General features: G+C 40.2%; 2 protein-coding genes across 2 annotated transcripts; both read right to left on the bottom strand.

Moving 5' to 3' along the window:
- On the bottom strand, window positions 1-27,386 carry LPCAT2 (lysophosphatidylcholine acyltransferase 2). Its single transcript, XM_071567494.1, has 14 exons — window positions 27,094-27,386; window positions 22,415-22,554; window positions 21,189-21,406; window positions 19,796-19,908; window positions 17,283-17,343; window positions 16,250-16,308; window positions 15,025-15,059; window positions 14,421-14,475; window positions 11,961-12,043; window positions 11,311-11,436; window positions 10,060-10,213; window positions 3,325-3,423; window positions 1,853-1,994; window positions 1-1,601 (listed from the first exon to the last, which is right to left on the bottom strand). The coding sequence occupies exons 1-14, from the start codon at window positions 27,211-27,213 to the stop codon at window positions 1,357-1,359; spliced, it is 1,650 nt and encodes a 549-aa protein (XP_071423595.1). The 5' UTR covers window positions 27,214-27,386; the 3' UTR covers window positions 1-1,356.
- CAPNS2 (calpain small subunit 2) lies at window positions 7,343-8,632 on the bottom strand. Its single transcript, XM_071567495.1, is given in 3 exon segments — window positions 7,343-8,541; window positions 8,544-8,598; window positions 8,600-8,632. Coding segments are annotated over 3 exon segments (861 nt in total). The 3' UTR covers window positions 7,343-7,768.

Below are 27,386 nucleotides of genomic sequence, written 5' to 3'. Positions count from 1 at the left end.
GTCTTTCAAAAAATATAGGTTTATTTTAAGCACATGAAATATAAGGATAGGCACAATTATAAACAGAGAAAGATTAAACATGGCAATGAGCTTATGGCCAGGCAATGTAAATAATACTTACAGGCAGAGGTTACCATTTCACATATGAAAACCTGGTTATTATTGGTAGTAGACATTCTTGGTTTTGCTCACCTCAGTTTTAATTTGAAAATATCTTGCAATTTCATCCCTTCCAAGTTTTTATTTAGAAGTATTTGCATAAGTACCTTTATATTTTAAATACTGTATAAAGTGCATTCAGATGAAGGATGGAAAAAGGTAAAGGTCCAATTTCCAGTGCACTAGAGAGGACTGAGGCAAAACATACTCAAACGATTGACTAGAAAGAGCTTGGTTTTGAATCAAACCCTAAGAACACATTGAGTAATGGCACAGTAATGCAAACATGGTTTCTAGGAGACAATTTTAGAGTAGATACTAAGTACTAGAACTATGGCTTGACAGCATATTTGCCTTTTAAGTTTTGCAGTGTAAGGTCACATTCCTCTCTTGATAATTGCTAGAATAAAAAATATGCTGGAGTTCGAAATGTTTCTCCTACTCTGATCCTGAACAGTTGTTTCTGTAAACAACTTTCTATTTATTTTGAAATATTCCATTAATTCTTGGGTCTCACTGTCTCCATTTTCCCGTGGACTGAGAGCTGCTATCTTGGAATTCTAATTAGTTTTCTACTGTTAGAAGTGCAGCCATTTCCATCTTTACCTAGCCTTTAAGCCTAAAGTAGTTTCTGTTAGTATCAGTGAATCAGCATGTCTTGTTCAGAAGCTTAGGCTTTCTGGTTCACAAGCAGTTAAGGGAAATCTAAGGACAGCCAAAAACCACCAGTTTCAACTCCCAGCTTCCTGTAACTCATTTGTGTGTCTCAGAAACTTGAGAAAGGCTAGGGGATATTGTAAATTAAAACACTCTGGCTTAATTTTTTTTCCCTTTAGTCATATTGGGGATGTAGAGGAATCTAGCAGCACCAAAAATTCCACTTGTTTTTAGACAAGAGGACTCCTCAATCTCTATTCTGAGAGGCCACTGCAGTGTTGGAGCCTCTTACCCTTAGCACACCTGTTGTTACTAAGGAAGCATGAACTTGGAAGACACTGAACAACATTCCCAGTATTGTGATGCTGACATTAAGGACAGAACAGTAGTTTTTCTCTTACACTCAAACAGAAATAACTCCTCCTGATATGAAAGTAAAAAAAGAAATGTTTTTAAAATTGTAACTTCCACCTCTGTTTTACATCAATTGTGTTTATGAACAGCTAGCAAAAAAAATCCTGCAGAATTCGAGAGCTCTTCTTAGTCATCCTTTTTATCAGAGGTACTTGAGCTATCCTCCTCATTGCCTTCAGGACAGATTTTATTTCTTGCAATTGGTGTTATTTCTGAGACAGGGGCTGTACCCCTGACTGGACCATGTTTGACTTTGTGTGACTCAATGTCATGCTCTTCCGACATGTCTACATGGTGTCTCTGTAGATCTAGGTATGTAGTAAACAACGTGGCATATTCTGGATGCTTGAATGCAAAGTTCTTGAACTCATCTGAAAAACATTTAAAAACACTGATCAGCAACAGAATCAAAGAAAATTTCAGTGTCTGCCTATTTTACTGAAGCTGATCTCCAGTTAGTTCCCTTTGAAGAATCTCAGCACTATCACACGAAGTATCCAGGTCTGTGCTTGAACAGGAACAAGGCATGAGAACCATCAGAGAATTTTGGGGAAGACAAAAAGAAAATTCCCTGTAAATATGACTGTGAAATTATTCTGCATTACAGAAGGGTTTAACTTACCATAGGACAACTTCCCAGTTTCATCTGCATCTATTTCTTTAAAGAGAATAGAAACATCAAGGTCAGGCACTCCCAGTGCTGACTGAATGATAGAAGCAAACTCGTGTTCCGTTATCGTGCCATCGTCATCCATGTCAAACAGCTGCAGAAGACACAATGGGTAGAAATGCTGTGGCATTGGTTTGCTGATGGACCTGTTGTGCACACTGGCCACCTGTATTGGCTTTCTAGTGTTCACAAGGTTATCTGTAAACAATGCATATGATTTGAAGAGACCTGCTGCATCTCAGCTACTTTCTCTTGCATAAGATTTGATATTTTCTCTGGAATAAGACTAAGCAGACACTTTAGCAGAACAATTAGTACACTATAGTTGGGATTTGAACATTCTGCAAAAATAAAGAAACCTCACAGCATTAGTTCAGTGATAAAACTAATACAAAACTGATAAAACATAAACAAAGGTTTATGTTTATTGTCACCATGAGCTGTGCTAAGAGTCCACTGGATTTAGCCACTCTATACTGACTGGAGCATCTTAGGCTTCATTTTCACTAGGTTATGGCACATCTGTTACCAGACTAAACTTGCCATAGTTTATGCTCCGCCATAAAATACCTAAATTTTTGGTATATGTGATTATTTTAATTAACAAGGAATTTTGGTTCCTGACCATCCCATCCTTCCCAGCACAGCGACAGTAAGCATCTGCTATGAATCACCCCTTGAGAAATCCAAGAGATGGATGGCTATAATTCTTAAGTATTTGCTGCAGGCAAACTTTCCCATGGCAAAAGAAAGTACATTTAGTGGCAAAGAAAACAAGTAGCAAACAGAAACCCACAGTTCCATTTCAGACTGGAACAGGCTTTTACCAGCTGAACTAGTTGTTTCCTGCTGTCAAAAAGGTATTGAAAAAAAAAGTTAAGGATCCACAGCCTGGGTATCCCTGGTCATGTCTTTCCTGCTTTTACCTGAGGTGTGGAACTGCTCCTTGACTGCTTGTACTGTCAGGACACCACAGTACAGGCCACCAGTTCTTAGATGCAGCTCAATTTTGCATGTGCCAGTTCTGAATTTTTTTCCTTGACTTTTTTTTTCTACTCCTCTTTGTTAAGAACAATGACTCTAGTGAGGCTTGACCCACAAGAGGATATTACTCCATCTATTGTGACATGGAAGAATCACAGCAGAAAAAAACCTCAAGCAAAAAAACTGGGCTGCTGATTCATTTTTGGAGTTAGCCTGCCAAGTTACATATTCATTAGTGCCTTCACATGGCTTTTGAAACCCTTTTCTATGATGCCTGCAATTCTTTCCCTCTCCTTCACACTCTAAATGTCAATTGGTTTAAGAGTATTACTTACATTTGCATAACAGATTGAAGCTATAAACTTATGGTTTGAAAGCTAACAGACTTACAGTCAGTCTTGATTTGTCACATTTGTAGATTCACACTGAATTGAACTTACCTTAAATGCCATCTCAATAGTCTCTTCTGTGTTGGCTGGGTTACAAAGAACAGACAAACCAATTACATATTCTCTGAAGTCAATGGTGCCATCTCCATTCTGTAACCAAAACATGCATGGCAGTAGTTAGTTAATAATGCAAATCACTTTTAAAGCTGTTGTGTGAATCAAATGCATATCATCCACTAATACAGTTTATAACACCAGAGATACTTGTTCTTCCTGGAAAAAATATTAACAGCTCATTAAATATGTAATACTAAGGCTGGAGTAGCAATATATGTATTTTCAATAGGTAGAAACTGGGTATCCATTTCTATCTTATAAACACACACATACAAACAACTTGAAAGTTTTTCTTTATTATATTACCTTCAGGAAGGCTCTAGGAGGAATTGCAATACATGTGTTTAAGGTAAGAGTGCATGGAGCACTTGAACTTGCTGAGGCTCAGAGACCAATGCAACATTGAGGCCGTTGCTTTCAGTTTGAACCTTCAGCAATAAAATATATGCCAGTGAAAGGACAACCAAATCTACTTGGTCTGTTTTAAGCTTTGTTTTGAAGCAAATGCACTGCTCTATGGCTATTTTGAAACCAATACACTGTCCTACCTTTTAAGCCAGAAAGACAAGGAATTCATTGGAACAACCACTCTGATAATTCCATGTTTGAGCTCAATGAACATTTCAATGTGTTAACTACAAAGCTACATCAACAGAACATTTGAACTTTGCTTTGATGGGATTTGTGAATAATTCTCTGTAAGCTCCATTATATTTGCAGATAGGGAAAATGGCAGATGCCTGTTGAAATCTATGCTTATGTCAGTCGTGTTTCTGTCACCACACAAAGTTTCTCGAGTGTTTTGGGAAACGTCTGTCTGGGGAAAAGCCAACGAGTGGTGGGACACAGAGCAGTTAACGACAGCATAGCACAGATGACCAGTAGCTCATCATCTGGAACATTCACAGTAAGGGCATTCACCAAAAATGTTTTAAAAGCAAACTGCAGGGTAAAGCAGAGTTCCCTTTGTGGATAATGTGTTGTGCGTTTCAAGAAGAAAAACATTTTTTAAAAAAGTGGAGTCCCTACGTCTGAGAATAGCACAGAACTTTTTCAGCCAAACAAGAGAGGAGTGGTCTCCTGGGTAAATCTGTAGCAAACAGCCAGATCTGGATTCTATTTCTGGCTCTCCTACCAATTTCTAATGCCCACTGGAGTATACCAACCTTAACCTTCCTGTTCTTGGTTTTTTGCTGCTGGACAGTGAAATGTGCCGGCGAGAACACTAAGGCTGCTCTGCAGAGCACTTTGAAAATCCTGGCTGCTGTGAAACAGGGAATTTAGGTTTTAAGATAGTTCTTGATTAACAAATTATTTGTAATAATGTGTTCAGTACTAACTCTTCATCATCAAGCTATACATTTGACAGGACTTAAAACTGCTAAGATACGATTTTATTTACCCTTCAAAACCAGTGCAGGACTCTTTTACATAGACTACTGTTATTTTCTTTATATTGAACCAATCTTTTTTGAAGACAGGCAAGCTTTGAACATCTTGCAATTTTAAAAACGTTGAATTTCAGGGACACTTTTTAGCAAAGGTATATATAAGATAATGAACTTTTAAATTGCTTTCATGTGTGTCTAGGGGATATAAGTTTTGACAGTTTTTAATCATTAGAAAAGGACGTCTTCACATAAATGCAGTTTTATTTGCAAATCTTTGCTGTCATTGTGGTGCAGAGATTGACTTTAAGTAATTTGGCTACATTGTAGTTCTCAGAGATAACAGATCTAACTTTAAAGAGTAACATTACAAACACAAACTCTTAAAACAACTGAAGAAAGCATGCATAAAATAATTGTTCAAAGTTCCATAGAATATTATTTTTGGACAGTTTTGCAGACTATTCTTAGCAAGGGATTGTTTGATGTGATTAGAGTATTTTTTAAAAATTTATTTTTGAAGTTAAGAATACGTATCACAGGAAAAGAATTGGGAAGTAAACTAAAATAATCTAATTAAAAAGAACTTCTGAAAGCAGTTAACACAGCTGTGGGTGTACATGGAAAAATGACAAGAAAAATGACAAAATAAGGGTCATTATTACTTTCATTAAAGTGCAAAAACTGAGTGCAGTCTGATACACAGAGCTCCAGCCACTTTAGTAGGAAATAAAGTTCCTACGCTTGCAGGATCATGTTGTGAGGAGTTTAGCAAGCCCTCAGCGCTGGCTAACACCCAGTGTTCTGGCATTTTCAGTAAGGAGAAATGGTGGGGCTGTTCCTGGGAAAAAGGGATGGGAGTTAAACCAAAATACAGGAAAACCTTCAGTGCTTCTGTAACACCACAGCAAAAAAGCACATGCAATTGTCTTTCTGCACCTATCTAGCTGTGTTTGCAGCATATGCACCTAAGAATATTTTAAGGAAGCAACATGTGAGCTGAGCTCCAATTCTCTAAAGGCAGAGTAGAACATCAGAATTTAGGTATTTGTATTTATGTTACATAAAATAATCAAAGCAACTCTTGTTTTCTTTACGGAAACTAGTTTCCTGCTGCTATTTTCACTACAGCATGCTTTGGTAACAGGTTTTGTTGTTTTTGTCATATAATACAGTAAATCTTAGACTTTGGAAAAAAAAGAAAGTTGTGTTGTCATCAAGCATCCTCCATTTAGATTTGCACAAGGACTGCAAGACAGATGCAGTATAAAGTACTACTGCATCAATGCTTTTTTTTCACTGTGTCAGGCAACAGGAAAAATCACATGTGTATTGTGTGTGTGTGTTCTTGCCATGCACATTTAGCTAAATAAACCCGAGTCACTACAAGGCTGCGAGAAACAACTGAACCATTTGGGGAGGAACTGCAGATGCACCTCTTGTGTTCATATCCAGGGTGATCACGGAGAGGCTATTGCTGTAACTCCAAAATTTTCATCACCTGTTGCTACTTGCAAGTTCTAACTAGTCAGACAGGGAAAGTTGAAAACAAAACAGATAGGATGGTGCTCACCTGGGAGTATCACACTTTACCTTGTGCTCACTTTTCTATTAGTCAGAGCCCAAATGGCATTATGTGCTTTTGCACTGAATAACTGGGAGGGGGGTGAATGCCATCAGGAAGGAATTGACCTCTTTCATCACAGCTTGGGCTGATATGACTCTTTTTCTGTTACTCATCTTGCTATTAAACAAAGTGCAGGAGGAAAAATGCCTGGGCAAAAATTTTAAGTTATTCCTAAGTTTCAAGGAAAAGGCTTCTTCAAGTAGACCAGGGAGGGCATTCCAATAATCTGGAAAATATTATTTAAATGCTAAGGGCAACTGCCAGATTTAGAAATTAAAGCTAGCAAAACTTCCACACAAAACAAAACTACAGCACTCCATTAATATGCAGATGCCCTGCAGGTATTGTGTGGTATTTCTCAATGAGTCACTGGAGATAATTTTCATTTAAAGCAGCAGAGACCTGCTGAAAAATCTGCCTTGTGCAAGAGCTGTTTTGATCAACAATATAATCCTTAATTCAAAGAAATGTACCTTTGACAGTTCATGTTATTCCATATTTTTTTCTCAAAAGTTGACATCTTATCCAGAACTGCAAAACTAGCCAGAGTGGGACACAGACCTTGATGAAATTTAACTTGGATAGCCAGAGGGTGATTTGAGCCAGCTGACTGCATCTTACAGCAAATTTCTCTATATAAAATGTGGTATTTTAAGTTGTTTGCATTATAATTATATTAAGACTTGAAGGAAAGGGAGAAAAGACTATTTCATAGAATAGTAGGAAGGAGAAAATAATTGTAGAAGTAGGCTCAAGTAAGTCTTCAATTTTGGCCTGGCTAGCAGGTAGAACTGATAATACAACTCAGGTTTTACTGCAGCAGCCAACCATGAAAAGCAGAAGTAGGAAGGAAATTAAATTATTACGTAAATTTACTGATCATTACTGTTAGTGCAAGCCTAATATTTTTTTCCCCTTGTTAGAAATAACTGCACAATTCTCTTTAGCAGTGATTGCCTTCAGGCAGATAGACCTTTATTCCAGCTTAGTGACTGCTGACAAGTCAGAACAGCAACATCAACACCAAATTTAGGAGCTTTTCATATAATAGCTACACTCACATACAAGCCACTTTACACAAAGAAATAGCTGAACTTTGATCCCTCCAATATATTCCCTCACCTTAGAGTTTAGAGTGAGTTTTCTGAGACAGACTTATGCAACTGTCCAGTTGACAACTTACACAAACCCTTCAGAAAAACGACTAATGAATGCACAAGAGGAATCACAACACTTGAAGCTGAGCCATCTACCTCTAGCTCCATCTGCCTCAGAACAGGGAAAAGATTACAGTTCTATAGCACAGGACTGTAGTTTTCCTTGTGTATCTTCCAGATGGAGCTTATTCTTCTCTGCTATGCCTTCACGAATACATGGTCAGCTGCAGCCAGTCTTCAATGGTCACTTTGATCTGTCCACTTCCATCTTGGTCCAGGGACTTGAAGGTCCGGAACATGCTGTCCAGCCGTACCAGGCAGCTGATGAAGTTGTTGAAATCCATGCTGCCGTCTTCGTCGGCATATCTGCGCACAATGAGCCGGCAGAGCTCTTCTTTCAGGTGGAACCCTGCAGCCTTCAAGGCGTTTGGCAGCTGAGCTCTCCCAAGAGTGCCTGACTGATCAGTATCATACTGCTTGTATACACACTGCCATTTCTTGATGTTGTTCCACAGATACTTGAACTCTTCAAAGCCCAGTTTGCCGTTCGTATCACAGTCCATCACGGCTACCATGCTACGGCATGTGTCTAAGCTGAAGCCATCAGTCTTCAAATCTTGATGTCTGGAAACAACTTTGTTCAGGATGTCCCTCAGCTCTGTGGCAGACACTTCCATATCATCTCCAGCCAGCTGGGCAAAAAGACGACGAAATCGTCTGATCTCCTCACTCTCGTAAGCTTCCACATTTGTAAAATGATTGCGAGGAGGTGGAGGTGGCTCTGGATTATATTGAGCTGCTGCTTCACTGATAAGATTGACAAGACCTCCAACAAGTCCTCCAATATTCCCTCCATGTCCACCACCTCCTGTTAGGAGACCTCCAAGGCCACGTACAAGGTTCCCTCCATGGCTACTGCCACTTCCTCCACTCAGCAAAGCTTTAGCAAGGAACATTGTCAAGATTTTCTGAAGGGAGATCCAGCACGTCTGTAACTCTCCAAAGCTATATTGTGTCTGACTGGGGTGTGGGCAAATACACAGCTTATCTGCATGCTTAGACTGCACCATGTCTGTGCATGTCTCTGACTGCCAGGCAGGTCTCACTAGTTTCTGTCAGGTGATGATACACCTGTATTTCTTCTTTTCTTCTTTGCATGGTTAGCTTTTTCTGTGATTTGAGGAATCATTTTAGAGATGCAGTTGAAAGCCACAGAACACGAGTCTCAAAATGCCTGTGTTCATACCTGAAGCAATTTGAAGAGCCCTGCTACATAAGCATGACTGTTCTTCAGTTACGCTGATCTCCTTGAAGATGAATGCACCTTTGCACTTGTATGTTCTTGCAATCTTTTATTCCTAAAATTTTTTAGTGAACTGAGCATTACTTTGCTAGTTCTAGTCACTGGTGCTGTTGTGCTAGATAAGGAAAATGAAAGGGGTCTTCACTGCACTTACTTATTCTGGGTGCCACACCACGTTTCTGATGTATGTACTGTGCTTCAGGACTCTGACTACATGCCCACTGGAGACAATGGTCCAAGATGAGGAGGCAAGAATGATGGAAGGATGAGTACCTAGCTCTGCTAGTGCTTCAATGCATCCCAGCAACTCAGGAAATACATCTGACTCTTCCCTATTTTAGAGCTTGTAAAAACTTTTGATCTGGAAAAAATCTGAAATGGTTTTAATCAGCATGCACAGCACAATGACCTCCCAAGGACAGGTGTACTTCTAAAGCTAACTTAATCAGCAGGAGCAATGCTGAGTTGGGAAAGCTCCTACAATAAGAGAAACCTCCAGTTCATAAGCACTTGAAGGACAATATGCTGCTTGCACTGCAACACATGCTGGATGCCTCCAAGATGAATACTATGCTATGCTCTAGTCACTGATGCTTCTAGTATAGTCAGAAGGGTATCCACAGACAAGTCTTTGTCACTCTCAGAGAGAAATAGAAAATGGGAGAGATCAGCACTGACTATGAGGGAAAGTCTAAACGATCATCATATTAATGCACTGCCATCCTTATGGCTGGAGATAGGCAAGAGGATTCCCTGTAAACTCTTAACAGCACTCTTCACAAACACAGCATAAACACTAGTGCTCTAGATAACACTCAGATTAGCTTCATTCTGCCCTAAATTTACTTACAACTACATCAGTTAATTAAACTGTCAGAGTGCACGTAAGTGCAAAACCTAGGCGAGGCAAAAGGAAATATTCAGCCATTACCAGCATGAAGATTATTGTCTGATATGAGGCGGCAACTTGGTCCAAGAGACAGCTGCCATCCCCCAGGATACAAACCGACCATTGTTTTTCCATCAAAACTTATGAAGGAAACCGAGTCACCTGACTTGCCTACAGGAACTGATAACCAAGAAGCATTTACTAAGCTGGACAGAATGAATTAAATATCCTTTTGGGATGTGATTTCTAATAAAATATTGTCAACAAGTTAACAAAATATTGTCAATAGTTAACCAACTACTCACCCTGTCAAAGAGTAGAAACAGCTCTCTGAGGACATCTGAAACAGGCAGCTTCAAGTGCTCTGCAAACTCCTCAATTCCAATTCTTCCCCCTTTGGAAGCACTTGCAATAGCAGCAAAAGTATCCAGCTGCTCTCTGACATGATTCCATTTTAGGCTATGCAAACATGAGGGAGAGGAGGTATTTCTATACAGCAGTTCTCAGATGAAATTTCACTAACAGTGATTCCAGAGTTCAAAGACAAAAAACTGCCAAACAGCATTTCTAATGCTGTACTTCAGTCTGGATATTTTATATTAATTCAGCGATTAAGGACTAATCCCCCCAGTTATTAATATTAAAAGCAGGCAATTCTATGCTTGGGTATGTCAGACTTCCATAGAGTAACTTCCCAGACCTAGAATCATCTGTTCAATTACTAAGCTACTCTAGTAGAGAATTTTTCATTACCATAAATTCAGGCAAAGCATTATTTTGCTGCATCATGCTCTAGGGTATTTCCTTAACAGAAGGAGCAGAGCTCAGCTCTGTCAGCAAACTCAACCCAAATACCAGTATCACTATAGCCTCAGAAGTATCTGATCTCTGCAGAAATACCCCACTGCACCTGAGTAAGAATAATTGGTATCGCCATGTAACTGTTCAGACAGAGTTCTATAAATGGATATTTAGCACATAAATAGTAAGTCAAGATTCACTGCACACACACTTCAGAACTGACCACAGCCATGCCAGGTTATTTGATGGAGTTACTGTATGGTTATGTGGTTTAGCCCTCAAATTCCACTGTATCCAATCAGAAAATGTTGTCACCACTAGTGACATGTGGCTGCACAGTGCAACTAAGAACATAAGTCAGTGGCTGAAACCTCAGGCTGGAAAGGCTTTTTTACTTCCTGCCACACACTGACAGTGCCTCTCCACTAATGCAATTTAAATTTACACCAACATTACCATCAAGTGCCTAAAAAAGGTACTGCTCTACCTCTCTCACCCTTTACTGAGCTAATTCTATAAAAATTAGAAAAATGCATTTTACCTCTTGGAACACTGCCCACAGATATAACCTGGGATCAGTACTTGCTGGGATTTTCCTCATCTCTGATTTCCATGTAATTTATGCATGTAAGTTGTATTCATAAATACATTACACGTGGCCAAGTCAGTTGTCAGGTAATTTATCCTTTTGTATATGGCCATTGACACCTGCAGCACTACAGTAATTATGCTACCAACAGCTAAACTTCCCTTACTTGAGTTTCTTGCTAATTTTCGTGAACTCTACCAGCCCAGCTTCCATGGGTAAAGTCAGCTGTCCTGCTGAAATCATCAGTCTGCAATCTTCAAAAGTGTGATCAGTGACTGGCACATTCAAAGCACTGGAATAAAATTAAGGAAAAAGAAAAATCAATTTCTTACATGAAAATTACTTTTTGTCAACTCTTTCTCTTCTCTATATGAAAAACGAATGATAATTCATTCTTGCTGCTGCAAGCAGGACAAAGCAATACACAGCATTTTGTAGAACTGTGAAACTACACTGTGAAACTACATTAGGGCAACGTCATGATGTTTTACAGTTTACAATCTTGTAAATGCAGCCCAGAAATCTTGGAGAACAAACCACCCACTTACTCTTGCCAAGCAAAAAGAGAGCAATTTATTCCAGTTTTCTGTGAATTGAACATACTATGTTCCAAGGTAAGACAACCTCCTTTACACTCCATGTAAAAACAATCAGGGTTTTCTAGTACAAGAATTTGACACCTCTTAGGGAAAATCTAGAGCAATTCCTACATATGTAGTACCTGGGACTTGAACAAATTGTACTTTATGGCTACGATGGAATTTCTGGCTATAAAAGAACAGTTCTCAAAGATTTTATTGATGACTGATTACTTACGATGCCATGGTTTGTCGGACTTTGTAGGCAAAAAGAATGGGATCATTCTTTTCTTCCTCAGTGGGAACATGAACAGGCAGAAACTGAAACGGATGAGTTATCCAATGAGTTCAGTAGTCACTATTTTATTAGCAGCATGAACAACTTATTATTGTTTGGGGAAAAACAGGAGGAAAAAAATTAGTCATGCAATGAAGGAACTGGGCACTAGAGGTCTCAGCCGCCTTAGAAACAGCTCTGGCTCCTTTGCCCTCACCACACAAGTGAGAGTAGAAGCTTCTTTAATATGAAAAATCAACCTCCAAAAGTAGTAAAGTGTAATAAATGTCTACTTTGTTAGAAAATTAAATGCTGCACAGGCAAGAATGTGAGTTTGAAATACTGGACACCCCTTTTCAAAGGGATGTTATGTACTGCAACAATGTATGTGAGAGTTTTAATATTTTTAAAGACACACTGCAGTCCCACCTCATACCTGTTAATTTGATCTGTCAGCATGTGACTGATAAGTTTCCTCTACTTTTATCCTCCATGACAAAAACGTTAAGGAATCATAGTTCTGAGTTGTAAGGAGTGCATTAAATGGATGCAATACTGTAAAATTTTGGAACTCCAAGCAGAGAGTAAAAAACCCAACCACCCTCTGTCCTCCCACACCTAGAAAACATCCCAAATATCTAAATGGCAACACGTTTACTGTTGACGATTTATTCAATATTAATGTGTAAGAAGTTCAAGTACCTTTTCACTAAAATAACCTATTGAGGTGTGGAGCAGCATCTGTTTGCAAAGCAGTGTGTTGTGTGTAGTATTTTGCTCTTCCACATCAGTCTAAAGTGTCTGCTCACACCTCTGTTGCTGGGACTTTTTTTCAGATAGAGTTATCATTTAGCTGAGTTCTGCTGCTCCCCTCCCTGCAGTCTCGCCCTTAATTCTGAGAATACAGGAATTCCAATGTAAGTTGTTGCTCATGGTTTACTGGAAGACACAACTGCCAGTTATGTGTCAATATTGAAGTTGCTGGTGGTGCACTAATATAGTGGTAACTGTCCCATATAAACGCAGTCCATTTAAACAGCCTTTTAATGTTTGTTTTTAAGGAATGCTGCCTCTTCCTGATTAAAACCAGTAAGTTTATGGAATTGGTTATCTGTCAAATAGCCATAACAATTTTCTGTTTATAGTTGTAAGTTGTCTCCCCTGTAAGGAAAGCAGGATTCCAGCGGTTCACACGAATGCTTGAGATTTCATTCCTTCTGCAAGTAGTTGCCAGCTCTGTTCAAGGTCTGACATAGGTTCCTGCTTATTACAACTCCCTTTCAGAAGTCACATAACTCTTAAATTGAGAAGGCACAGGCACAAGGCAGACACACAGAAAACTCTGTCATCACTGGGTGAGATCAAGACATACCTCTAAGTTTATCTGTGCAACTATAGGTCACAATCTTGAAAGTGGTCATGACATCACCTGAGGCTGAGGTCTGGCTCAGAGAGCAACATAAATTTCTGGCAGGTTAAACACACCTTCATCACCTTCAAAAAACCCACCTACAATTATTCATAAAACCTGTTTGCCAGAAACCACAGCTGGGGAGGAAGAATTTGGTTTCTTGACACCCTGTGGTGGCATGGCCTCACACACACCCAGCTGCTTATCTGCTGAGGAGTAGGAAGCAAACCTTCCCTGTCACATTGGAGTCCTGTAAGAAAGATTCTTCACAGCTCTTTAAGTAGCAAAAATACTTTTCTGCTCTGCTTTTGACCTAGTCTCTCTTCTTACAGAATTTGCTAAATGCTGAATCTTCTGCAGCCCTAAAACTCACCGTTTAATTTTCAATATCCACAGTCTGTTTCACTAAACACAGAAACACACATACCCCTGGACTACAGGACTCCATCACTGCTCATACACAGCAGGTAGAGGCAGTGCAAGTCTGCTGGGAGTGGAGAAGCTACTTTTTCACAGTATGGGACAGCAACAGAAATGTCCATTTCTAAAAGGAGTAGTCAGATTCCATTCCCTCCTTCTGCAGGAAAATCTGCCCCCTCTCTGTTTAGAAACTGAAAGACTTTCACATACATGCCAAGAAATCAGTTTAACTTTGGGGACAAATGTTTCTGGGAAAGCTGCAATTTTTAAAAACGTTTTAGAATGTGTTCTAATTCTCTGTTTTAACATCTGTAAAATTTATGTGGTGATAATTAACAATGATTTTACAATGCTTTAAAAATAAATAATTTCTGACAGTTTTCTCTTAGAAACTCATCAGATTATTATGATGTCTATACATGCACATGGACAACAAATTAAATTTATTACACTTTGTGATTCTTGTTCTCATTTCTAAGACATTTGTTTATTGTTCACTAGAGTGACTAATAATGTGAATGATTCATTGACATTAAAGCAGAAATTCCCAGCTTGCTGAATCTTAGTACAAAAATATTTCCAATTCTTACCTCAACCTCTACTCTTGTGAAGAGCTGACACATTGTCAGTAAGCACAGCACTTTACTGCAGGCAAAGAGGAAGAAAAACACATTTTACGTATTTAAAACCAAAGCATTTGCATGTCAGTAGATGAAACTCCTTAAAGGACAGAAAAAAGGAAGCCAATATTGGGAGAGGTCTTTAAGCAGTGAAGTTCTCTGAAAAGTGTTTTTTGACATTTTTTCTACAGAGCTTCTGAATGTACCTGCTGCTTGCTCACTGAGCAGGGAACTTGCCATGTGCTGTCACGCACATTAACCATTCTGTACAACTCTGTGGCCAGGGCTCCCTCTCTGTAAGAGGGGAACATACTGGATTTTAAGCTTTCAGAGCTTCTTTGATTTAAAAAAAAGGGTGGCAGAGCTGGAAATAATGCCTTCCTTTGCAAACCCTTTCCCTAGCCATTCAGATATGAAATCTACTGCATGACAGCATTATCTCCAAGTATTTCCCCCTCATAAAAACACATCTATAAGAACATGTGTCTTGGCTTAGTGGAATCTGTTTGGCAGACTGTTTAGCAGTGGGGGCAGAAGTTCTGTATGCAATTTTCAGTAGGATTAAACAACTTACCATGAATAGCCCTGCCATGTCCAGGTCACAGTATCCTAAGGAAAAAATAAAACACAGAAATGTATGACAGAACCAGCTGCAAGTTAGAGAGCAGATAAGTTACAATTTAAAACAGGCACAAGTGCAGTAAAAGCGGATGATGGTTTTATAGTCCTGTAGTGAAAATAAATAAAGGTGTTATGGCAAATAAGATTCCTTGCCTTAAAAATTTGGAAATCAGCATGGCAGACTTTTATCAACAATTGGGAATAACATTTATATAGTTACTCAGATACTGCAAATCATCCACTCTGATCCAAACAACAGAAGTAGGGAAACAAAAAACTAGTAAGACTTTTCCAGTGAATTTTACCAATTCCTTTAGAAAGGCACTCTCAGAATTATGTCTGATTTAGTTTTTAAAGGACACTGCATAATCTGTCATCCTTTTTCTTTGCTTTTTTCTGTTTCCTTTTCATCCCTCACTTTAAAACTTTTTATACATAATTTTTACAATGTATACTGGCAAAACCCTAAATCCTATCAGTGAAATGTGATACCGATCCCCTTAAGTGGTTCACTTTTGAAATTCATTTGTATAAAAAGATTATATATGAGAATCTTTGTAAATAACAATAATCATGTTTTTAACCCTAAAAAACATTAGGAATTAAAAGTTTGGTCTTTTCTGGATTGGTTGGATGACCAGATAAATAAAAAGAAGTTAAAAAAGTCCTAGACTTACACATGTCAGTGAAGCAGAGCCACACAAGGAATGTTGCATGAAAAGAACATCTGCAAAGCTGCCCTCCTGAGATGCCTGAAGGAGGGGTGTTGGATGTGCAGGGCTCAGCTTTGCTTTTGCTCAGAAACTTTGCAAGTCCCTTTGCAGCAAGAGTATCATGAGCTTAAAAAAAAATGATGACCAGTAAGGAAGTTGTGTCCATTTTAGTCTTTGAAGTACAGCCTCTGTGGCATTGCAGGAAGTTTCAACTTCCCCTGCAATACATCCCTGTCTTCCCTTTTACTTCAGCTAAGAAGCCCAGCAGTAAGTTTTTCACAGTCAGCATAGCAACTATACCACAGTGACACTTGGGAAGCCTGGCCACTCTCAGAAGCAATCCAGTGCTAAAGCTCAGGACAATATATTCTTCAGTGAAAATTAACAGTATTTATCTAGGTACCATTTAAGTCAGGATTTTGAGTTCTGTATTACTGGATAGTGACAGAAGAATGTTCTGCTTACCAGTTTGTTGGGGTATCGGAGTAACACAGGTTGTACAGGGACTCGTGCAACAAAGGCACCTGCAGTCACAAATTAGAACCGATTGTTATGACTAAGCTTAGTACAGCAATTGGGAGTCTTAAGTGATTCATTTCAGACATGGTATCTAGAAGGAGATGTTTTTAAAAAGGCAAAGAGAATGAGATTTTTTTTTTGGTTGTTGATTGATTTGATTTTTGTTCAGGCTTTTTTGTTTTAGATCAGTAGCACAGCTAGCAAGAGGTCAGGACAGAAAAGGGTTAAGCTCCATTTCAAGGTGAAAGCAGTCTAAGATTCCTGAAATTGTTCAAACTCGTTTTCTGTGTATTACCTCCTCACTGACTGGCATTAATTTCAAAGGATTAGATGTTCACAAAGTGTTTAGCATTTCCTGAATCCTTCTCTGTTTTGATCATCTTTGTAAGTGCTATCGATCTGAGCACACAGCAGTGGTTTTGTAACTTTGCTACACAAGCAGTCAAGAAAGGAGAGCAACATGATTCTGATTGAAGTGCAGCACAACAATCCAATGATCTGATGCCATCATGTACCTTTCTGTGTTACAAATAATCTATTGCTCTGGCTTGCTAAGCACTAGGCAAAGAAATTTCATAACTTGGTTGCTACATCTTGCATGGCAAAATTTACAGGAATCTAAGATGGCACAACAGTTAGCTGAGATAAAAGAACATCATAAGTAACTCCAAACATTCATCTCATAATAATGACAGTTATGTTTCTGGGTAAATAAATTAGATGAAAACTGTACCCAGAAAAAGCCCCAGCCAACTAACCACAGATGTCACAGATATTTTGCATCCTATACAATAGCACAAATCAGAAAAATAAGCTGACTGGTATATGAGAGGGGGTTTAGTGCCACTGAAACTTTAATAATATAAGGGATTACTGGAGTGCTGTTGTGGATGATGTACCTGCAGAAGTACAGTACTTACTACACCTACCAAATTAATATCACACTATTTTCCAACAACAATGAAATAAAATCTCTCACCTTGTTTAAATGTGATCAAGCAAGATCGGTTTGTGCAGGTGCCTTCTGGGAAAATCAGTATCTTGGATTTAAACAGAGAGAGAGAGATACAGATTCACATACTTCAGGAAAAGATTACACTTCGGTATCTGTCATGCACAGGCTGACTTTATGCAAGCTCTGTGACCTGTTGTACTGTATCACACGAATATCATCACTGTTTCAAAAAGAAAAGAACAGACAAGTGAAGGATGTTCACAACATTATTAATCTGGTCCCTCTTGATTTGGAAGGCTTTGTAGAGAAGTTCTGGGGAAAGGCATTTATCAGTACAGAAATATGGTGCAAAAGGCTTAAAGTGTTTCACTTGAAATTTTAGTGTTGGTAATGATAGGAGAATTGCTCCTCTGCCAGCAGCTGCTTAATTGAACTGGGCTGACAGGAAGTGCATGAGGTATTTGAGCATTTACAGGCACAGATGCCAAGAATATGAGTGAGAATCCAGCTGTTATGGGATGTCAGCTTGAGCAGCAGCAGCAAAAGGCAGAGAAAGTATGTGTGTCTATGAGGCAGAGCTCTGGGGGCATTCCACACCACAGCAGCCTCTGAACCTGAATGACTCACACACACCAACACCCAGGTTTCTGAATTAAGCGTATGAATGATACCACATTAGGTGCACTGCAAGCTGCAGTGTGACACCCTGAACCCAGTCCCCTGTGCAACATGAGTAAGCTTTGTATTTTTCATTTTCACAGATTCATAAACAGCATTTATATAAACACCTCAGCACAAAAACTGGTCTGGATTGAGAAAGTTCAAGGTGTGCTCCCACTTCAGTCTGACTGAACAGGTCCAAGGCTAGACGTGAAAGGGCCTCAATAGGTCACATCCAAGAGCCATAGACTGTTCTAAGGTGTGACAGAGAGAGCCGCACACATCATTTCACAGTTAGTCCTCTACGCATTCCATAATCAGAAATTCTTCACTGGGGCTATGGACATAAATATGGGTATGTTTCTGCTTAGCATATGTCATAATCCCCAGAAAACAGGTTAATGACTGACCAAAGAGTAAGTAATTATTCCCTTCTTCCTTCTTGCTTTGTTACCAGGTTGGAGAAGCACTAATCAGAACGTTGTGCTATTAATATGCACAAGTGCTGCCCAGCCTGTTGTGTTTGAGTTTTAATAGGAGGGAAGAGGGAATCCAGCTTTTTCTTTTCTATCATGCTAAGAGAATGCAGCCCATGCACTCTGAGGATGATAAAGCAGACATCACCTTGTGGTCAAGTTTCTGAAGAAAAAGAAAAAAAAAAGAATAGGAGGAAGGTGTGGCCAGGGCACAGGACTAGGAATCACCCAGTGACACTCTCAGTTGTCCTGCTGACTCAGTCTTGCAGATTCTCAGATTATATGACTACTCATAGACTACTTACACCATAATACATCCTAAGTTTTATCCCAAATGCAGCACTGGTGTAGAGCCAATTTCCCTTTCCTCCCCATGCTGCTTTCAGCAGAGATTAAATCCACCAGGGCATTCATCCATAACAGTTTAGCAAATTCTAAGCATCAGTGCAGTTTGTAAGCACAGCATTAAAAAAAAGCCTTCCTAGCTTTGACATTTAAAACCCTTTGTATAATTGACAAATTGAAAAATACAATGGAGGCTCTAACAGTATTTACAGCAGCTTATAAAAATACATTTATGAGTCAAAATAAAGTAGCCTACATAATAGAAAGCTTATGAAATGTCTAAATTATGCCATTACAAAAACCTGGCAAGTGTTGGTCTCCATTTCTAGACACTGTTCAGAAAGTAGAGCAGTAGACAACAGGTCTAGCTGCTCAGGAATGACCACTGTGCAGAAGCAGTAACTATTCCTTCCATGCTAAAATCTTTTTACAATTCAGATCAATCTAAAAATCTTGAGTTCAGCCATTTTTAACCTAAAGAGCAAACTGAGCTTCACCTCAGCTATTCTCTGTGTGAGAAACTGATGTTTGTTTTGAGCTTAATTACTGTTTGTGCTGGAGCTTGGACAGTCTGGGTTACCCATCTCATCAGCTGCTCAGCCCCTGACTGCTGTGAGCACAGCTTTACAACCTCACTTCTCACCCAGGAGCTACCTTCTCTACTGACTCTCCAATGCAAGTCATCTGCTGTGCTGAAGACAGCATGTTTAGACTTGAATAGGGAAAAGAGAAAGTCAAGAGGATCTGCAACTGCAACAGCAATTGTTCCTGGTTGGATTTTAACTGACCCATTTGTCATGACAAAAACTCTTCAAGGGGGCACCAGCCTCTTCCTTTCTAAAACCAGTCATACACCTGAGAGCTGACTTTATCTCTGTCCATCAACAGAATCATATTCAGCTGCACACACGTGATATTGTGATGCACAATAAATAGGAAATATGAACACATGAGTCCATCAACTGAATCATATTCAGCTGCACACACGTGATATTGTGATGCACAATAAATAGGAAATATGAACACATGACAGAAGAAAAGTAGTGTATTTATTACCTGTGGCCATTGGCCCTGGGATGATGCCCGTTTAGTTATCTCAGCAACTGTGTTCTTCCGTGAATCAGGGTCCTGACGAGAAACTGCTACAGGCTGAAGGGAACTTAAAATTGCTGTGAAAGAGATTAAAAAAAATTATCTTACACTAGTGCTGAGAAAACACACGACTTCAAGGCTTCCTTGTGGCAAAAACTTGTTATCCTTGTACTAGATGACAGACACCACATAAACAACTTTCAGACTAAACTGATAAAAGTATTATTATTATTCTCCTTATTCTGCAGAATGGGAAATAAGGCACAGAAGACATACCTACACTATCAGCTGAGGAGCTTTACAACAAGTACAGCTGTGTGCAAGTCACCCAAACACATTCTGATAATATTGCTGTTTATTTTCACTGAGCATTTCCACACAATTCCAAGAGTGACCTGACTGGATCTCTACTCAGGCGCCACACTCAGGCCCAACCCAAGCAGACTGCACCCAACAAGTAGTCTGAGCTTTCTTTTTTTCAGTTACAAAGCATGCCCAGCTTCTGTGTAAATTAAAGATAAAAAAATTCTCATTTAATCAGAAGTCTGGATCAGAATGTATGGACCTATTGAAATGTGATGAGAAATCTGGTGAAGAATTATTTTCTATGTCCCAATCCTGTGCTTTTAAGCTAAAATCCACATATTACTTGTTAGTTTATTTCCTACAAAGGTAGTCTGCTATCTTGCCTACTGAGTTTAGTTCTGGGTTACTGTATAGCCATCAGAAAGCCTACAGCTGATTCCAGTAATAATGCAAGTGGAGATTCTTTCTGTGCCAAAAGGAGGAGAAAATAATAGAAGCATGAGTCATCTGATCGTTTCCATTCTCTGCATTTCCTTTTTGAGTAACTCCTCTTTTATTCCTTCCTGGTCTTGCTCCCATTAAAAAAATCCATAACAGTGCCTTCAAGTTGAAACTTATAAATGTGGTATTTTCCAGGCTGCTGTAGTTTGGATATGTTTTGAAATAACCTTCACTAATCTGTGTTCTACATTTATGGGCCACACTGTTAAAAGGCAGCAGTCAAACAGATTTCTTGAGCTACCAACAGGGAGAATTAATGAAAAAGCTTCTAGCCTGAGCAGTTGCAAAACATGCTTTCAGTATAAAGCAAAGTTTAAAGTGATATTATATTTTGTATCTGGAAAAAAACAGGTTACTTCTAGACATTTTCACTAATTCAGAAAGATAACATGTCATGGGAGTTTCACTGGAAATAATTTCTCTGTATCTTTGGAACCTAAGGACTTTAAAGTCTGCCCCTAAATCACTTTAAGAGATAAAATTTTTGGCCTAATGTCAAGTTGCTGACTTTTAACTATTTTTTCTTTTTTTCCTCCCTATAAATACTTACTGCCAAATACTGGAGTGGACAGGTTCTCTGCTCGAGACACTATTGATGGCATTCCAGTTAGGGTACAAATAATGGCATCAAAAAAGCTTGAATGAGGAGCTGCAACAAAGATTGGGGCTTCTTGTACACTCGCTACTTTCCCTTTGACTTTAACTTGGAAACCCATTATGAAGTACGCTGTACGAGTGAGGCCTGAGAGGGCTGTCCGGATCATCCTCCTGGTAACAGAAACACAAAAATATCATCCATCTTACAGGCAGTATTTCTCATGTACTTTAATAGAAAAGCCCATAACAGATTTCCCAGCTCTAACCAGCATCAGGGCCTGACACAGGGTAGCCAGGAGCATGTGGGGCTAAAGGGGAAGTTGGAAAGGGAACACCACATTTTCCTGATGAAAGATAAGGAAATGTACCACCTTGTGAAACCCTCCTCCCCAGCTACACTATTTCTCTTGCCACATTTCATGGTACTGTAGTATAACACTTGTGAGGGGAGTAATTAGCAGATTCAGTGTCCTTTTTCAAGAATTTAGGTAACTGATGCTAGTCTTTTATCACCTGTTTTAAACAAGTATGGTTACGTGACAGTGTTCCCGTAATGGGACATGTTCCCACTGTATGGGACATGTTCCTTTCATGGGACTTTACGTAACCTCCTGGACTTGTTAGAATTAACTTCCTGAGTCTCCTCCTGCAGCTGCAATGCATCGCAGCTAGAGGAGAACTTCATTACTCTGAGGTCAGAAGTTGTGACTGAAACCCAGAACCCACAGAAGGTGCTGTAAAATACCACTTCAAGGGCAATGCAGCTAAGAGAGGAGCTGTCAAGGCTAATTTTGTCATAGAATCATTGCATAGTAGAAATTAGAAAGGCTACACAGAAACTCGCCTTATGTAATGAACCAAATACTTTTATTTCTTAATGAGTTTCTTTTCTCAAATATTCCTATTAGTATTGCTAAAAAAAAAGTCCTGGCTTACAGTCTATACAGATTTTTATACAGATTTCTTTTTAGCCTCGACAACTGAAAATCTATGTGTTTGAAAAATCTCCTCTATTGTTGTAAAATATACTCATTAAAAAGTTGCTTTATCTAAATGGGTAAAACTAAGATGTCACTTTCTTTAATCAAAAGAAGGAGTGAGAGGGAAAATGCTGTAGACCCTGGATTTGTGTTATTAAAAAAAAAAAGGCTGTTTTCACAAATATTGGTCATTTTTTACCTTCTCCATCCTTTCAGTGGCACAGATCCTCTTCCAGGCTGCCAGAAAGTTGCAATTGATGCAAACAGCCATGCTAGCAGTAAAATGAGTATGAGGCATGTGGCACGGAGGGGTAGCAAAATAATTCCCTGGAGAACAGTCTGGAAAAAGAGAGGGAAAAAAATCTGAAGAAATAGTATCAACAGGAATGACACTACTATCTATGTAGTTACTTTACAGGGATTTTACAATACTGACATTATTGCTACATGATTTAGTAAGGAAAGCAATAAAGATTCCAGTGTTCTTATGGGAAGTCATTTATGGTGTTTCACTTTCACGTTTGAGTTCCTGTTTTAGGTAGAACTGGAATATCTGTTTAAATTTTTGGCTTGGATGTTTTTAGACACAGAGGGTAAACAAACTTTGCTGGCTCTAGTTTATATTTGGTCCCAGTCTGCAGCATACAACCAGCTCCCATGAGCCTGCCCAGCTGACACATCTCTCCACCACAGAGCCTTCTGTCACCAGCTGCCTGTCTAGGAGTCAAGTGGGATTGTTAAGATGACTCAACGGGACTCTTGCCCTTTCAAATGACAACTCTTGTGTTGAGTCACAATATTGCTGCAAGTGATACTACTACTTCTGGAAGCTGTGTACACACAGCACAACATCATTTCCCCCAGCTGAGACAAGCAAAATCGAGTTTTCAGTTGCCCTGGTTGCAAATAATCCTCAAATATCATCCCCAGCCCCCTCAAAGGAATGTTTATCTTGCATTTTTTCATGATCCAGGAAATAGGTGTACTGGCACAATATTGTACCACAGGAAGCTGTGGTACAGGGCAGGGTAGGAAGAAATTCTTAATTGTTTTACCCCAGCACATTAGGTTAGAAACTACATCCTGATGGTTGGCCTTTAAGGTTTAACACATCACTGTGCAGATTGAGCAAGCCCAGGTCTGGGAGGCAGGAACTGTGTTAGCAGGTGCAAGTCATAGCCAAGCATTCCTGGTAAAGGGTTCAACTCCCTTTGGCACCTAATCCAGCTCAGCTGCCACTCACTGATGAGAACCAGCTTGCATAAAAATATATGCACAAAACCTAATATGCACAACAAAACAAACCCAAGCAGAATTGTAATAGTGATTTTTTAAAAATTTATTTGGGCTATGTTTCTAAAAGGCCCTCACAGCTCGTATGAGAATGTGTCATTGAGGCTTTGCCATCTGGCTCTAAACCCTCTGACACTGATGAGCACTAAGATGAATTTGGGGCCTTCAGGATTCAGTTCTGTGTTACCACAGGCACAGTGACAACAGACCAAACATGACAGTGGATACACAGTGTAGGCATGAGAAGCAGGTACACTGTGGTGATGTTATGTGGCAAGCACTGCCACATAATGTGTTTCCAGGAGAGATCTGAACATTAAGTTATGATTATTTCCTTCTTTTATATAAGTTATATATAACTAGCTAAAGAATTTTAACCATAACTCCATGGACAACAGGAAAAGGACAGCTCTGGATCACAAAATGGGTTCAGTAGCTGGCCATGACAGGTTTGACCCTGGAGATCTATTGCTCCCACTGGCTCTGGTGCCAGTTGTGGCAAATTTGAAAAAGTTAGATAGGAAGTTAAAGCAACCAAGACTCCTTCCTTGTCTCCCAAAATTAGATATGTCTTTTTTCTCTGTATGCATCCTCTTGTACTATGATCTGTAGTCCCACTTCAACATTTCATCTGCATTCAGTTATCCAAAATGGGCAGCATAAATCTGTGTGTTTTGAATTAAAGTAACATTTTTCTTTATGAAAAAAAGAATATATATGCACTGGCCTACTATGAAAAATAAAGGATGCAATAGCAAAAGCAAAACAATCCCTACCTCAAAACTTTAATAAATTCATTAATCTATTTTAGGCAGATGCACAGGTGGTACTGATTTGCTGATGCAAGTTATTGGCTTTCTAGGTCACTGTGTAATGAGGCAGAGTTGGTTTCTGCTTCATCAGCTACAGAGTAGGGTAAGAAAAGGACAGAAAAGAGAAAGGTCAAGGTAGGCTAGAAAAGAGAATGTACAGGAGAAAAACATACAGAAGAAAATACAAAGTTTAGTAACTACTAAGTAGGATCAGACCCACTCCAGTTTCTGTGTACTTGAATCACCTGTGTACTTTCTGTTTTAAAATCTTGTTTGGCACATGTTGATGTTTAACAGCACAACTGATCCTTGCTTTGCACTTTCTGAAGAATGACACAAGTGTCATTGGCTGGTAAACTATCAACAATACAGGGACTAGCAAGACATTGTAAAATCTTCTCACTCCAGCCTGTTTTTACATATGAAGCTGACTGAAGTGTAAACAGCTAGCCTGTCTCACTTTCAAACACTGTTCATTGGCACAGAGCAGCCTTTACATTCAAGGAATTCACCAGCATATGGAAATCCTGTTTTGGGCTCCCAGAGGGTTTTGAAATTGTATGTTTTTATTGGTACATGTTAAAGCACTAGTAGTGAATAGAGAGGATAAAACAAAACTATGCTTTAACGTGCAAGAATTGAGAAACATTACACTTGACATAAATGGAAGGAGAAGGGACACTTCCCTTTTTTGGAGTTTATAGGAACACCTCTGGTGAGGCACTGACTCCCAGCTGGTCTGACTGACGTTGAGCAAGAGGGGAGCAGACGTTCACAGGACAGAGCAGTCAATACGAAATATAGGGAGGAAAGAACAGAAGGGAGCAACCCACAATATGAGAATGTTCTCTTTCTTGTGTTTTTCTGCTTCACAATTCTATGACTACTACAGTTTTGCTCCTAAGCTCACTAGCACTAGGCCCTCTTAGCCAGGTGCTTTTCCTTCCAGGTGCATTATGGAGTTCCGTATAGAATGTATCTTGCTTTAAGACATAATCATGTTTTTCATCCCTAACTCCTGAAGGAAAAAAAGTAGAATATATTTACTATAGCTAACATGGTAACTGTAGCTTAAAAATGCAAGCTTTTGAAAGTAATCTGTGCATCCTCTAGAAAGAACAGCCAGCATGGAAAGCTGTCCATTTCTGGAACCTCATTAAGATACTGGTTTCCCTACCTCAGGGTTCATGCCTAAAGCTACTGATTCAGATGCACTTGAAATGTGTTCCAGGCTGCTAGTAAAACAGAACAGATAAAAGGATTTGAAATTGTTTTCCAGGTTTCTCAGATTTCCTCCACCCAGTTACCTTCAGGGCAAACATTGTTTATAACTTGAAGAGCTATATAAAACATAAAATATTTAGTTGTATGTCAGGCTCAGATAGTTATAAGGATCAGCAGAAAATGCTGTAATTTCACCTACACACTAATGTCCTCATTGATATGTCAGTTCATGTTTGGTTCATCAGCTAATTTTCACAGAAGGTTTTTAAAAATTAAAGCCCAGAAATACTGTTTTTAGCTTTGTTAATAGTATGAGTACCCTGTAAGTCTTGTGTGTGCTTGTGCACAAGCCATAGTGGGATAGAATTCAGCTCAAAGCCTAATTCAATTCGCGCAGTGATGCCAGTGAGTAACCCAGTGGAATCTGGATTATCTTTCTCTACTGTGCACCTTGCTATAAGGAACCAAGAGATTAACACTGTCCACCCCAGCCCCAAATCAACATAAAGTGAGCTAAGCCTCTGAAACAGGATGACTGGAAAAAGTTATTTTCTCTTTTAGCTTTTCATATCAGAGAGAAATTATCATCTTCATTCTAGAGCTGAGGCATCATATAATAGATTGATGGATAGTATTTAATTTTTGAAACGGACTCTTTTTTTTCCTCTAGGAATTATGTGTTATCAGCAATGACTATGCAAATGTTTTCAAAATTCTACAAATCTTGTGTTAAAAGTTTTAAGTCCATTGCCTTGGTGTGTGTCGAGCAAACATGTTTGTGGACTCTGAAGAGTGTTGGCCTGAAGAACTTAATTTCAAAAAACAATGACTTTTTTTACGCTGACCACATTGTGGCTCTTTGACTGCTTACATAACTTCTTCAGGATCTGCTCTCTATCTCTAGACTTGATCAGGAAGCAAACTATGCCGTACAGGGGAAGGAAGTATTCTTACCCGATGCGTGTTCCTGGCCAAGCCAGGAGCTGTAGATGTGGGATGTGTGACAGTGTCAGGGCTGGTGCCGTCCCCTCGGGGCTCGGGGTACCGGCGGTGCTGGGCGGGAGGTTCAAACCGGGATGGCCCTGCCATCCTCTTGGAGCGGAGGCTGCTCAGAGCCACCAGTGAGCCCCGCACCGTACTGAGGACAGCCCCGCGCGGGTGCGGAGCCCGGAGCGCACCGCTGCTTTAAAGCCGCGCCCGGGCAGCACGGCCGGGGGTCCCGGCACAGCACGGCACGGCACATCCAGGGGTGCCAGCGCGGCCGGGGGTGATAGCACGGCACGGCACGGTCGGAGATGCCAGCACAGCACGGCATATCGAAGGGTGCCAGCACACAGCCAGGGGTGACAGCACAGCACAGCCAAGAGTGACAGCACACACAGCCAGGGGCGACAGCACGGCCGGGAGTGCCAGCACGGCAAGGGATGCCAGCACGGCCGGTGATACCGTGCCCGCCCCGCCGCGCTCCATCCGCTCTGATGTGCATCCCAGCTCGGGGCAGCCCCAGCCCGTTCCCAGCGGCCCGGCCCGCCCGACCCGCCAGCCTTACCAACAGCTTGTCGGTGGCGCCGAAGCGGCGCGGATGGATGAAGGGGTTGGGGACGGTGGGCGGGCCGAAGGACTGCTGCCTGGGCAGCGGCAGCACCCGCGTCGCCATCTCCTCCGCCATCCCGGGCGGCTGCGCATGAGCCGCCGGCGGAGCCCCGGGGCAGCGGCGCTCGGGCCGGCCCTGCCCCCGCGGCAGCCCCGCCTCGGGCAGGTGAGGGCGGGCGGGGCTGCGCGGCCGTACCCGCTCGCTGCCGTCTCCTGCCCACTGCTGTTCCGTGTGCGCCGCGGTGCCCG

The sequence above is a fragment of the Pithys albifrons genome, chromosome 12 (assembly GCF_047495875.1).
Source record: "Pithys albifrons albifrons isolate INPA30051 chromosome 12, PitAlb_v1, whole genome shotgun sequence".
NCBI lineage: Eukaryota > Metazoa > Chordata > Aves > Passeriformes > Thamnophilidae > Pithys > Pithys albifrons.
Note: the sequence above shows the minus strand (reverse complement) of the source record. Positions and strands in the feature narration are given on the sequence as shown.